The sequence below is a fragment of the Harpia harpyja genome, chromosome 5 (assembly GCF_026419915.1).
Source record: "Harpia harpyja isolate bHarHar1 chromosome 5, bHarHar1 primary haplotype, whole genome shotgun sequence".
NCBI classification, from domain to species: domain Eukaryota; kingdom Metazoa; phylum Chordata; class Aves; order Accipitriformes; family Accipitridae; genus Harpia; species Harpia harpyja.
In genome coordinates this window covers 54,892,062-54,904,983 of record NC_068944.1, presented here as the reverse complement: position 1 = coordinate 54,904,983, position 12,922 = coordinate 54,892,062, and the positions used below count along the sequence as shown (strand labels likewise).

The 12,922-nt window shown below is 42.1% G+C and overlaps 1 protein-coding gene across 1 annotated transcript in view; it reads left to right on the top strand.

Annotated features, from left to right (window-relative positions):
• NIPAL2 (NIPA like domain containing 2) overlaps window positions 1-10,712 on the top strand; it is a 57,959-nt gene extending 47,247 nt beyond the window's left edge. Inside the window, 5 exon segments of the mRNA XM_052788566.1 lie at window positions 2,159-2,294; window positions 4,658-4,746; window positions 6,477-6,540; window positions 7,873-7,967; window positions 8,281-10,712. Coding sequence (XP_052644526.1) covers window positions 2,159-2,294; window positions 4,658-4,746; window positions 6,477-6,540; window positions 7,873-7,967; window positions 8,281-8,375 — 479 coding nt within the window. The 3' untranslated portion in view covers window positions 8,376-10,712.
• The last annotated feature ends 2,210 nt before the right edge of the window (window positions 10,713-12,922 follow it).

Genomic DNA, 12,922 nt, shown 5'->3' with positions numbered 1-12,922 from the left:
ACTGGATATGAGAGGTACTTCCATTATGAAGAAAATACAGAGGTGATCGTAAAATCTGCAAACGTTTTGCTTAGTACAACTCTGCAAATTCATTCGGTGAGAATTATCTTACCTCTTGCATATACTGGGAGTTATCATAAGTTTGGGGGGAAATATTTCAGATTAAAGTGGGATTTCTGAGTTTCCTGCCCTAACAGCTGGAAAGTGACATCATTTGTCACACTAGCCTTGGGGGGTGTCATTCTATCAGAGATAGTAAAACCATTTCCTAGGTTTTGAAACTTATTCCAGGGCTACTTTAACTAAAAAGATCATTCCACTTTTCAAAAAAACCCAAATGAAACAACCAACCAAAAAAACCAACACCCAAACCCTGATGATTTCTTTTCTGGTTTGTTAAAATTATAAGCGATGGAAACAGCCCTTTCATGGGAAAAAATTTTTCAGCAATCTTTACCTTTAGTTGGACAATTCAAACTACTAATTTTTACCTGTAAGTGTTCTTTTAAAAGAATAACTCCCCCATGTTAAGAATGCAAATCTCAATTTTTATGTAGGTTGCTTGTTGGGGCTTGAGTGTATTTTTTGGCTCTTTATGACACCATTAGCACCACTGCAGGCCAGCATTTGATCTCCTCTGCTCGGTTTTACTGCTGTGTTTGTTAAACCACTCCACCTATTTCCATTACAGAGCAAAAAGTGAAGTACTTGGTGAAAAGGTTGTCATGAAAACAGTGAATTTCATGATGGTGAACGGGGTCATCACAAGATGTATGCGACTCTTAAACTCCCCCTGAACTTTTGGACTCGTTATAAGAAAAATGCTTGCAATCAAAACCACAGACCTGAATTCATTCTTCTTCCCCCACATTTTCTCCCAACCCTTGGCCTGAACATTCTGCACAGTGCAGCTCTCCTTGCCAATCTGAATTTTGCAGTTATGGGAGGATGAATCAGACCACCGAAATCCAACACTTCTCAGCTCTGGAAGAGGGTGGAACTGGATCCCAGCTGGGGGACGGTGCTCCTGACGATTAATTACCTTTCTGCAAAGGTCATCTCTGCACCCTGACTCTTCTTATCATTTTTTAGTTTCTTTTGAATTTGTTACATTTTATTTGCAGTAATCACAGCCTACTTGGGTTAGCTTCAACAAACCAAGAGCACACTCCAAAAGGAAATCTAAAGTAACTCTTAGCTGAACTGTCAGCCCCTTTTCTAAAAGATGTGTATTGCAAGACTTCTCTGAATTGGCGACATGTATTAAAACCATTGCCTGCTGTCTTAGATTTGTTTGTGGTGATGCAATGACAGCGACTAAATGGATTGAAAACACTCTACCGAAATATTCTATTTTGTGGGCTAAATCCAGTAAATGATCTTAAGAGCCTGGCCCCTGAAACAAAATGCAGACCTCTGTGTTGGTTGTCTGCTCCCTATACATAACCCATGGGGAGAGTTAGGTGCTTTGGGAGGTGATCCAGAAGTCAGCTTTGGCCAGCTTTGGCCACCTCCTGTCTCAGCACAGAAATCCTGAGGGTGAGGAGTTATTTTAGGCTGCTAGTCTCACATGCAGGCTATTAGGAGGTGTCCCAGCTGCTTTGAACAGATAATGAGACCTCGCAGACCTCTCCTGAATAATGCAACATGGGGTCCAAATTAGCAGCTGGAGCTAAATACAGTCTGTCTGGAAGATGTGGAGGCTGTTGTACCACGTCTGACTGGTAGTCCAGTGTTTAGGGCATATGCCCAGCAGTGGGAAATGGATCCAGTTCTTTCCTCACCCTGAGCTCAGCCCCCCCGCCCCCGCCACACACACGTTGTACATCATTGCAAGATTTCATCTGACTCTAACTTCAGCTACTCTGTTGAAAATGGGGAAACTTTGGGTGGATGCAGGGTTGCAGACCTCAGTGCTCCAAGAACTTAAAAGCAAAACACAAAGCACACATGGAGCTAAGGCCACTCTGAGTTTAGACAGTAGCTTAGCAAGCGTTTATAAAATCACACACTTGGTTTTAGATGCCCAAATCCTACCTGAGTGTCTTTTTAGGCAATCAGACCTGTGGCTTTGACCTGGCACCTTGTCCTCCCTCACTGATGCTCTGAGGTCACTGCTGTGAATCCTGCCCTGCTAATCTCTCCCTTTCCCTTTCAGCATCGCTGACTGTCATTGCTGTAAAGGCTGTGGCCAGCATGATAACACTCTCTGTGAAGGGGAAAATGCAGCTAACTTATCCTGTTTTCTATATCATGATTGTTTTAATGGCAACTTCTTGTGCTTTCCAAGTCAAGTAAGTGAGATTCTGCTTATCACCTAACCTTTGTACAGATTTTATCTGTCTGTTTTATTTGGTACTGATATCGACTCCAGATACAAGTTGCACTTAAAGGCAACAAATTCCTAGCAGAGCCTTGACAGATGCATGAATTGCCTACAGCTGACTGTATTGCTTATTTAAGCTTAATTTCTCAGTTTATAATTGACTATTATAGATGCTACCTCCTCTCATTATTACCTTATACAAGGTCTTCCCAAATTTTCCTCTAGTTTTGGGACAGGTCTTGAACTCATTAAAACCTTCATTGGTGAATAATCAAATGGCCACATTTACCCTCATTATGCTTCTCTTTTCCCTAGCTTATGTCACTAGTCAGACTGAAGAAGAGACTTTATCCCAACTTTCTCCTTGTCTCTGGTAAATCTGCATGTTGCACTTTGCTACCCTGTATGTCTGTAGCTTTTTAGGAAATAGTTAACTTCTGGCATGCAGGGGACATCCAAGCTTTTCCCGCTGGCCTCTGGCCTGTTAAGTGATTGTTTTATGCTGCCTTTGCAGATTGCTGGGGGTGGCAGCATGGTAAAATACGGCTTGCAGCTGAACAGAGTCCATTCCCTTCATGCCGGTCCCTCTGCTTCAGGTGCTGATAGCATCATTCAGTAATCTCATCTAGACTGCTCCAGTGTGAGTCTGAGTGTTTACTTGCATTATTATTTTCCTGTAGAAGAGCCAACCCAGCTTTCTCGTGGCAGAACATACCATTCCCATGTGGAATCAGAAAGTCCATGCATTATTATGCAGTGACTCTCCATGGCTGACTCAGGAACTCCCCTGTAACAGATTATAGAGTGATTTACATCCAGCTTGTCTTTGCTGGGAGAACAGCTCAGGGCATTTAAAATAGGAAATAAAAGCTTGGTACATAGGAAGCTGCTGAATTAACCTCTCCTTCCTGCCAGTTTTTTCTTTCTTTCTTCTGCTGGGTCAAAATTAAAACAGAAGTGAAATGTGCCCATTTCATTCCCTGGGCTCAGTGTCTCTTTCTTCTCTCTTGGACACATTTTCTAATGGAGACAGTGCTGTCAGTCTAAATCTTTCATTTTATTTGTTTCCTCTCTGATTTTATTTGACTGTCGTGTGTTAGCTCAGAACAGCTTGTGCTGCAACATCCTCCTGGATTCAATGCTGGGCCTTGGTATCACTGTTTTAGTCCCTGTGACCAAGTTTGTTGCAAATGGGAGAAAATAATGAGGTGTTTTCAATGACTTCAAAATCCTGACTATCCTGTGGATATGTAGGATTTCTTTATTTTTAAAGCACCATGGAGACTGTTCAACAGTTGCTAAAATAACCATGCAATTACTTTAATGGCTAAAACAGATCCAGGCTTGGATTTTTACTGTGCACATATATTGTACCAGTGAAACATTTAAGTGTGGTTCTTTTTATAGGTTTTGAATACACTCTGCAGCCTCCTGATTTTTCTCTTTTGGTCTGAAATGCACCGTTCACATAACAGAGTATCTGCCGGTGCATTCAAGAGTTTACACTCATGATTCATCACCCTATGGGTAAATGTTGATAGCTGTGGTCTCCATACGAGCGGATTCATTGCTTTGCCTTTTTCATCTGCCAATGCAGACTGTGCAGGCTGCTCCATGGCCAGTGTCTCAGTCCTGCAGGTTTGTGTGCGGTGTATGCTCCTGCACACTCTTGCTCATGATTCTGGTGATGGTTTGTGTTGCCTTTCTGAGGAGCACAGAAGAGAGTTTCCAACCCAAGGAGCACAGGCTTGGAGCCACCTTCCTGGACTTTCCCGGCAGGACAGAGTGTGTCTAGAGTATGATTGCATGCATAAACATACAAATATGTGTTTTAGCCAAGTTGGATTGAGCAGTAGCAGCAATGTGGACTTCAGTGAATTGAAACAGTTCCTACGAGAACTCGCGTGTTCATGTCCGTGCTGGGCACATACCCTTACACAAACTGTTTAAATTAGAGCAGCTTGTCCCTGGCTGCTCGCAGGCAGCACTGCTTCCAAGAACCAATGCAGATCATAAGCAGTAATACCCTAGCATTCCTCCCTTATCTGTGGCAGTCAAAATTTTTCCAATGGTGCTTCAAAAGACTCTCCAATGACAGACTATGGCCAGAAGAATCCATGCCAACCTTCTTGCTTTTGCCTATTTGTTTGTACTCTGCATAGTCAAAAGGAGAAGGTAAATTCACTACACATATGCATCTGTCCAGGGCTACTTGCTATTGTGGTAAGAAATGGTCACACTTACTGTTAAATTGATATAAAGTGGTTTAACCTGACTTAAAGTGCAATGAACCTGCTGTAGGCCTGAGGTGCAATAACTCTTGTCTTCCAGGTTCTTGAATCAAGCAATGCATCTGTATGAAGTGACAGCAGTTGTGCCCATTAATTTTGTGTTCTTCACCACCAGTGCCATCATTTCAGGTTTGTTTCTGGCCTTCTGGCTCTACAGAATGATTTTCTAAACAACAGGTTTTCAAGAATTACTGCCTGTGAACAGGAACACAAACCAGCCATGTTTGTCTTCACAAAAAGAAGTTTTTCCTAAGTGACAGGTGTTTAAGTTCTGAAAAATGAATAAGTTCGCAACTTTTGAAGCAAAATAAAAATAATCAAATTCTAGCATTTCCAGAATTGACATGTACAGTTTACTGTGCCTTGCTGGCTTACTAGAAGTACCTGCATTTATCCTAGCCTCATCTTGACATCTAGTAAATGCATTTACCATGTGCACACCAGCCTCTCCATATCCGAACTGGTAGAGTAATTTTAACAGCCTGGCAAACTACTCAAATGACAACCAGCTGTGCTTCATAGTAGTTAGTGTATATTCTGTTTCAGAAGGTGGAATTCTAGGTTAAGTGAAGGAAATAAAATGACTCCAAAGACTTTTTAAGCATTTAACATTTTATTCTGGGTGAGAACTTTGAACTCAGCATTGTTAAAGAGGGACTGCAAATCTTGGAAATGGAGCACAGCATAAGAACATGAGCAGGGAGGACAACTAAGATGCTGTATCAGCAATGAGCCAAAATGATCATGTTGTTAGAACATTTATGACTCATTTTAACACACACTGGGGGCTTTCCTGTCATTGCTGTGCAGGAGTTTCTCATGCAGAGCTGCCATTAATGAGAAGGGGAGTTAGCTTCATGCACAGATTGCCTCAGCACCTGTGTTAGAAGAGACCTACACTTTGTGACTGAGAGGAGACTTGTGCCAAAAAGGGGTTGTGTTCTTGTGACCATATGGGGAATTTGGCCTTGTGCCTTCTTAAAAGATCAAGTACCTATTCAGGAATGGCTTAATAGCTTTGAGACTAGATACACATGCATTTGCACCAGGTTAGTTAAACCAGCGTAGGGCTTAGAAGAACAACCTCTGCTGAATCTTGCTGGGGTGCTCATAGAAGGTACCTTATCTCATGGTTCCCCCATCCCCACTTACAGCCTTTGAAGATACAGTCACACTTCAGCTGCGCTGGTTCACACTCTGGCGTTTCTAAGCAAAACTATGCTCATCGGTGGTTTAAAGCTAATATACTTGGCTGTGAACTGGGGCAGCTGAGATCCAGATACACATCTGGTTCTGTCACCTCCACTGCAGAGGTGCTAATTCCTGGAAGAGGGGTGACCAGAAAGAGCTAGTGATCCCTTCAGCCAGAAAGATTTGGCAAACTTGGCTGCTGGAGCCCTTAACTTGGTGTAAACATCAGGGACATGGCTAGTTATCAGCAACCTGTTCCCAATTGGAGTTAAGATGTCCACATGGTCTGTTGGAGTGGCTTAACTAAATCCATGAAGAACCTGTTAGCTATATTGGCATGACTCTGCCTGTGAATAAGACCTTGAGTTTGACCTGTATAAAACCTGCTGCTGACAATGCAAAAAATACCTGCATCTGTGCAGTTACTAACACAGCACATGCTTCAGCCTGATAGACTAAATCTTCTCCAGTCCCATGCAGTATCTTGAGAAAACCTAGATATTGGAATATGGGCACATAAAGTGAACCCATCACAATGTGTATTAATACCTTATTTGGGATTTTTTTGTTCCATTTGAGCAAGACACTGCTCCTGACCCTCCCAGCTGTAATTCATATCACTTGGAAGCCAGTCAAGATCTGCAATTCTTGTTTCTGTCACATTCCAGGGGTCATATTTTATCGGGAATTCCAAAGTGCAGCTTTGCTGAGCGTGTTCATGTTTCTGTTCGGGTAAGTGTATTGGCCTAAAATCTGCACTAACGTTTGTACTGAAACAGCATTGCCTTGTAGAATCCCTTCTTTTCTCAGTAAGAAGAAACCCGTCTTGTTATTAAAGTATTATGGAATAGCCATTATAGTAGGATAAAAAAAACATTAAAGGAAAGATTGATGTCTGTGCTTTGGGAGTTTGGAGGCCTGGTTTTGAATCCAAATATGTAAAAATGTAGGACACTTATGAACTACTAATCTCATGATGGAATGAAAAACCAGCAGCATGTGTTCCTCCAGCAGGAAAGAGAAACCACTGCTCTCCACCAAAGATCATGTTATAGGGGGTGCTTTTACAACTGCAAGAAATCTCCTCCCATGTTACCTTCCATTTGCGTGTCTGGCTGGTGTTTGCTGCCACTAGGTGTGGGCAATTATATGAATTGCTTCCCTACGAGGCAGTACTATAAATCTCTCCCCCATCTTCCTGTGCCAAGAAAGACACACCATGCCTGCAGAAAAGTTCAGAGCATGCTAAGAAGCTGTTAACAATAAATGTTTGAAGAAGGACCTAGGTGTTGTGGGAACAGAAACCTTCTACTGACTACCAGCACTGTAAGAACTCCGGAGACAGGTGACAGTTACTTGATAATGGGCATGAGATGGTTAAAAGCATCTCCCAGAACTGCTGGAGGTGTCTTGCTGTCAAATAAATGGGTCTGATAGCTACAGACGTCTTCGTCCTCTGCAGTCAGACTGGAGTAGGTGCACACAACCGCTATCTTGTCTGACTGCAGGAAAAGTGACAAAAAAACGGAGATGAGAAAATTCAACCCATGTATTTGGCAGGCAGGAATTAGTGGTTGTGTGTCCAACACAGAGCGGATAGAAGATTTATCCAAGCATAGCAGTTTCTCATTGCTCCTGGCTTACCGCTTGCCCCTGAGACACACAGTCAAACGAGAAAAACAACAGAGATGTTGATTGTCTGCAGCTAGACTGAGTTGTTAATGAAATTACAAATGCTAGAATGCTTGCTTAGATGCTCTGTGAAGCTTTGCTCAGGGAATCAAATGTTGTGGTCTCACACTCACAGGCATTTGATTAGGTATATACTGCTGAAAGTGTAGTTTTCCATGTGGAGCCTTTGGAACTGATAATAAAGCTTCAGGAGGCAAAAACTAGACTGAAAGGGAGCCCAAGATGAATTTATAGAGCTGCCAGGAGGAAAAGTTTCTTTATAAACTGAGCAGCTTGGGTTTGGAAGTCCTTGAAAAAGAAACACGGAAAGAAATTCTCATCTCAGATGCAGTGAACTGTTTCTAATGATACTATGCCACTGTTATGTTGCAGGTGTCTCCTATCTTTCCTTGGTGTATTTGTAATTGCAAGAAATAAAAGAGAGGAGCATTTACAAATTCCTTTTATTGACTGTGGACATATTCCTGGTAAGTATGGCTTTTTTTCTGTCTCTGTTTAAAAATGAGATATCAGATAATGGGATGACCTAGGAGAGTTGAGTCACAAATGTGCTCTAGTCATATTTAATAAATATACTGTTCCCTTAATTTCTGTTCCTGTTCCCAACAGATTTTTCAAAGAATTTTTCAGAGTTTTTCCAAGCTATTGTTACAACCAGTCAAATGAAAACAATGATTACTAGAGCAAAGAATGTTTAAATGATGGATTGGTGGGGGATTTGTTTTATTAAAATTCTTCACAGAGTTGTTGTTTTTCCCTTCTCTCACCCTGTTTCCTTAGGACAAAAATTGACAGGCAAAATACAACCAGATTCTCACAGTTCGTGCTATGGCACTTTGAATAATGAAGACGACTCGGTGAAAAGCCAAAGCTGAAAAAAGAAAGCACCTTACATGCCAATTAACAGGAGGAACACCAGTGGAACAAGGATCAGCAGCACCTTTTTGTTGGACTTATTTAAGTATACGTGGAACTCCTGTATGTTGATGAGTCATAGTATTGTTTAATCCTACTTAATATATCCCATGGTTGTCCCAAATGTGTTCTGAAGATAAAGGAAGCCTTAAGAAAAACTAAATAACCATTAATGAAATGGAACATTCTCCTAGTATCAATGCCTCTTGGGGATATTTTTAGAATCTTAATTGCCTTGAAATGCAAATAGGCACAGAACAGGACTATAAAAATTACCCTTTGAAACCCCTCAGATCTGTGTAAATGCTTAAAGATGAAGGTGGGAAATGAGGAGAATTTTCATAACTGACTTCAAAGTATTCTGCTATATGTACAATACCTTTAAAAATCTGATCCTTCCTGTTCAGAAGTCAAAACTGTGTGCGTATATACAGTATACACAAATATGTACACACAAAGTATTTTATATTATGTGTAGAGGGAAAAGCTTGATTATCTTCTGTCATCAGGTTAATTCTCTTATCTTCCAAGGAAATAATAAACACTTGTGTGAGGAGGGGGAAGGAAGAGAGCATTGCCATAAACATAGGCACATGCGCACAAGCACACATTTGAGGTGCCCAGCCAAGGCAGAGCTAGAGAGCCACGCTTGACATTTTACAACCTCCCAGCAGAGTCCTGTGCACTGGGCTAGACTGGGCTGGGCTATACTATCTGTTAATATAGGTTTATATAGGTTATATAGGTTTATACTATCTGTTAGTATAGGTTATAGGTTTAGCCTCTGTCTTCAGGAAAACAAGGTTTTAGTGAAGAAAGTGCAAAGTTCTCCAGAGGGAATGGGATAGCCAGGCTCCCTCCCTTGATGTGCCTTGGAAAAATACTCCCCCCCCAAAAAAGTAGGGCAACTCCTGCCTCCTTCCTAAACCGCTGGTAATCCTGCATGAGGAAAGGCTGTAAAAACCAGGATCACAAAGAGTCATAGTAACAGTACAACTTTTCCTTCATTAAATGGTAGTGTCTCTACATTGATTTCAAGAGCCAGCAGTGATGGGAACCATAGCAATACAGGCTCTGTGTTCAGGTCTGGGAGGTCTCGTTGTCCCTCTGTCCCAGCCTCCTGGCAAGAAAGCTTCTTCTGGACATTCATTATGGGTCCACTTAGCCCTGCCTGGTAGCACTGATCTGCTTCAGCCAGCACAGTGGGGGTCAGACACCTCCTCTGCAGAAACAAGTGAAAGTGCTCTTGAAAAGTGTTCATGTTTTGGACAAGATACTTGTTCTAGGTTTGAATTAACGTGCAGTAATGGATAGGGGCCACAGGCTATTTGAATTTTCTTTCAGTGGAATATGAAGAAATGAGGTCTCTTTTTTTTCCCCCAAATAATTGTTTATTTCATTTTAAAATTGATACAGCTGAAGATTCATAAGACGGTTTCATTTCAAAACCTACAAAGCACGCTCAGAGCTGCAGTTTTTCCGATGCAGCAATGTCACAGGAGCCAGGGTGTGGGGGGGCTTGTGAAGCTGTTTTCCATCGTGGATCTTTTCCAGCTGGCACAGGACAAGACTCTGTGTCTGCACCTTACTTGTACCAGCTGCTTGGCTGTGGCCTTCCTTTCCCCTCTTACAGCTTGAGTTCAAGTTTCTAAAGCTTAAAATAAAAAAAAAGCACATTCTTTTCGTATGCCTTCTCCAGGGAATAAGGGCATGCCTCTATCTTTCTTTTGCAAGTCAAATTTGAGCCACTTTCTAAGTCTCAAGTGAGAGTGTGTGCTAAAGATGGAAACAGGAGGCCTACAGGTTTTCATTCTGTGACCTGGGAAACAAATGGGTGAAAGGATTTGGTTTTATTTCTTTTTTAAATGATTGGCCTTGGGCATCTTTCCGAAATATGTTTCCATGACACAGGAGGGCTGGAGGAGGTAATAAGGGTTACCAGGTATAGGATTTTCTCTTTAAAGCAAGAAATCAAATGTAAAGATTTGTGGGAAAAGTTATTATTTATTTTAAACTACTGTATTTATTCTTGAACAACACTTTTTTTCTTCCTATGGGTTTATACAAAAATTATAAGGGTTAAAATGTTTTCTTTAAACTTGAATGTAAGTGAAATTAATTTATGGAGCAAAACATTGGTAGGAATTATCTGTAATTAAAAGTTGTGATTTGACATGATTTTTGAGATGTGAGCATGTTCCAACTAATTAACGTATTACAAGATTGGAAAAACTCAGTGATGAGAATTCATTACTGCTCTGCCAAGAAAGGGACATGATTTGTTTCAAGAATCAGTTTCTAATCAATGTCATTTTCAGATTCTGCTTGAGATATTTAGGTTGCAAACACCACAGACAAATGCCTGCTAAAAGAAAAGCCTTTTCACTGGAATACAAAAAAGTCTCTGGAGCCCTTCTCTTTAATGATGAGTTATTTTCTTGTGATGTTTTTCCTGACATCAAAAATGCAGGCCAGATATAAGCTGCAAAACTTGCACCTGCAGACTGAACTTTCTTCAGCAGATCCTCCACGGGACCTGAGGAAATCAAACCATGTGAAGGCGTGGTGGGCAGGCAGCAGCTCACATGGTCCCCCAGGCTCCAGCTTGGGATTTTTGACAGACCAGAACCAGCAGGACTCGTTTAGCACTTGTTCCACTGCTGGTCACGCTGCGGTAAGAGATGAAGTATTAACTGGCCATGGGCCTGGAAATGGGAGCTCTGGAGTACAGCGAGGCTGTTTAATTTTTGCCATAAAATATGAGGATGCATTTACCAAATGGTTTCAGCTGGCAAAATATAAATGAATTTTGGACTGGATTTGTATTTCTGCCCACAGAAGGGGCCTTGTGTTCACCTGGCAGGCTTATTGCCTGCTCCTCGCTACAGCCCAGCTTTTGGTGGCCTCATGTTTTGCATGTAAGGGCACTGGTCACTTAAAACCAAAGGAGAGAGGCTGGACATTATGGGGGCTGGAGCTTCTGTGCTTTGAAGCTGTGGTTTCATGCACCTGGTGAGCTGCTTGAACAGTTCAGTGCTGCTAAAAGTCTCATCCTCTTTTTCCCCACTGTGAGGTCCTGCATGGCCTGTGGCTCTCTGTGAGCCAGTTCAGCTCACTCACCCTGCAGAAACCATCTGCTTTCTTCTCCTTGCTGGGTTGGCTCTCTGACCTGAGCCAAGCAGGCTGACTGGAGTGTTTGGTGGAAGGAGGGGAAAAGGACAAGAGGGAGTGAGACCTCTTCTTTAGGGGGAACTATTACATTATTTCTCTCCTGAGGAGCTTCACTATACAGCAAGCATCTGCTAAGCTCACTCTTAATGTATCACCGTGCCCCAAATGCAGCAGTTATGAGCTTCTTGAAGCACTTTTAAGTGTCTGGCTCCTGAAGCAAAACCCTCAGCCAGACTCACTGGGTTTTGCATAGTGAGCGTTGAGTGGCTCCACGTGGGGCTGAGATAGGCAGCTCGTGGCACCAGGAGTGTCCTAAGGTCAACTAGCAGCCTGGGCACATGTCTGACTACAACTCGTTCTAAGGACTGATTTTTTTCTTTCCAATGACTGTTTGCTATAAGGTGCATAAACAGTGCTGGAAGGTTCATCTGAAAAGTCTTCTGAACTCAAAATGGTCTCCCCTTGCAATCTCTCCTTCCAACCCACTTTATGCAGGATTGTTGGTTGCTTGCAGAGAAAAATGTTGCCTCTGGTAACACTGAGGGGCAGATGATTAGACTGAGTTGTCTTTCAGTTTGCCCTTTTGTTACTGTCCTCTGAGGCTTGGGTGGCCTTTCTCTTGTTTAAATTTGTTTGTTTATTCCTTCTGGAGAAATCAGCTGGACTGTGTTAGCAACTAGCCCAAAGGAGATAGGGGCTAATTACCATAATTATTATTGGAGGGCCAAGCTGGAAGATATACAACCTGAGGCCACTTCAGGAGCAAAAGAGAAATGTTTAGCACTCTGGATTCTTAGGAGTCTGAGAAATCCTGTGTTTGCAATGTTTCTGGGTTCCGGGATAGAATTAGGGACATCAGTGAATAAACAGTGATTCCATATATTTTTGTATGTGGTTTTAGTTTGGCTATTTTTTTTTTTTAAACTGATTTGGGAGTGAAGGATGACTGTTCTTTGCCTAGAGAAGCAGAGAAGAAATAAGATATTCCCTTGGCAGATGGGAGATGTTTCAACCTTTTGAAGCTGGGAGATGTGTTGAGGCACCTCCAAGCGCCTTGGCTGAAGTATCCATTCAGTTATAACATACAATAAGGCAGCACTGGCAAATACATCACTACATATTAAGAAGTCACAACCATTTAGAAAGGATCCTTGTCCTCTTGTCATGTGTTAAATCTGTTCAGAGCACATACAGCTGATCTGGCCCCTTGGGCTGTACATAAACGTATTTTTGAAATGTGCTAAAGAGGACGCCTTGAGCTTCGTATCAGTGCCTCTTTGGCACGTACTGTCTCCCATGCAGAGCTCTTGCCAGGTCCTCCCTGTGGGGAGATTAG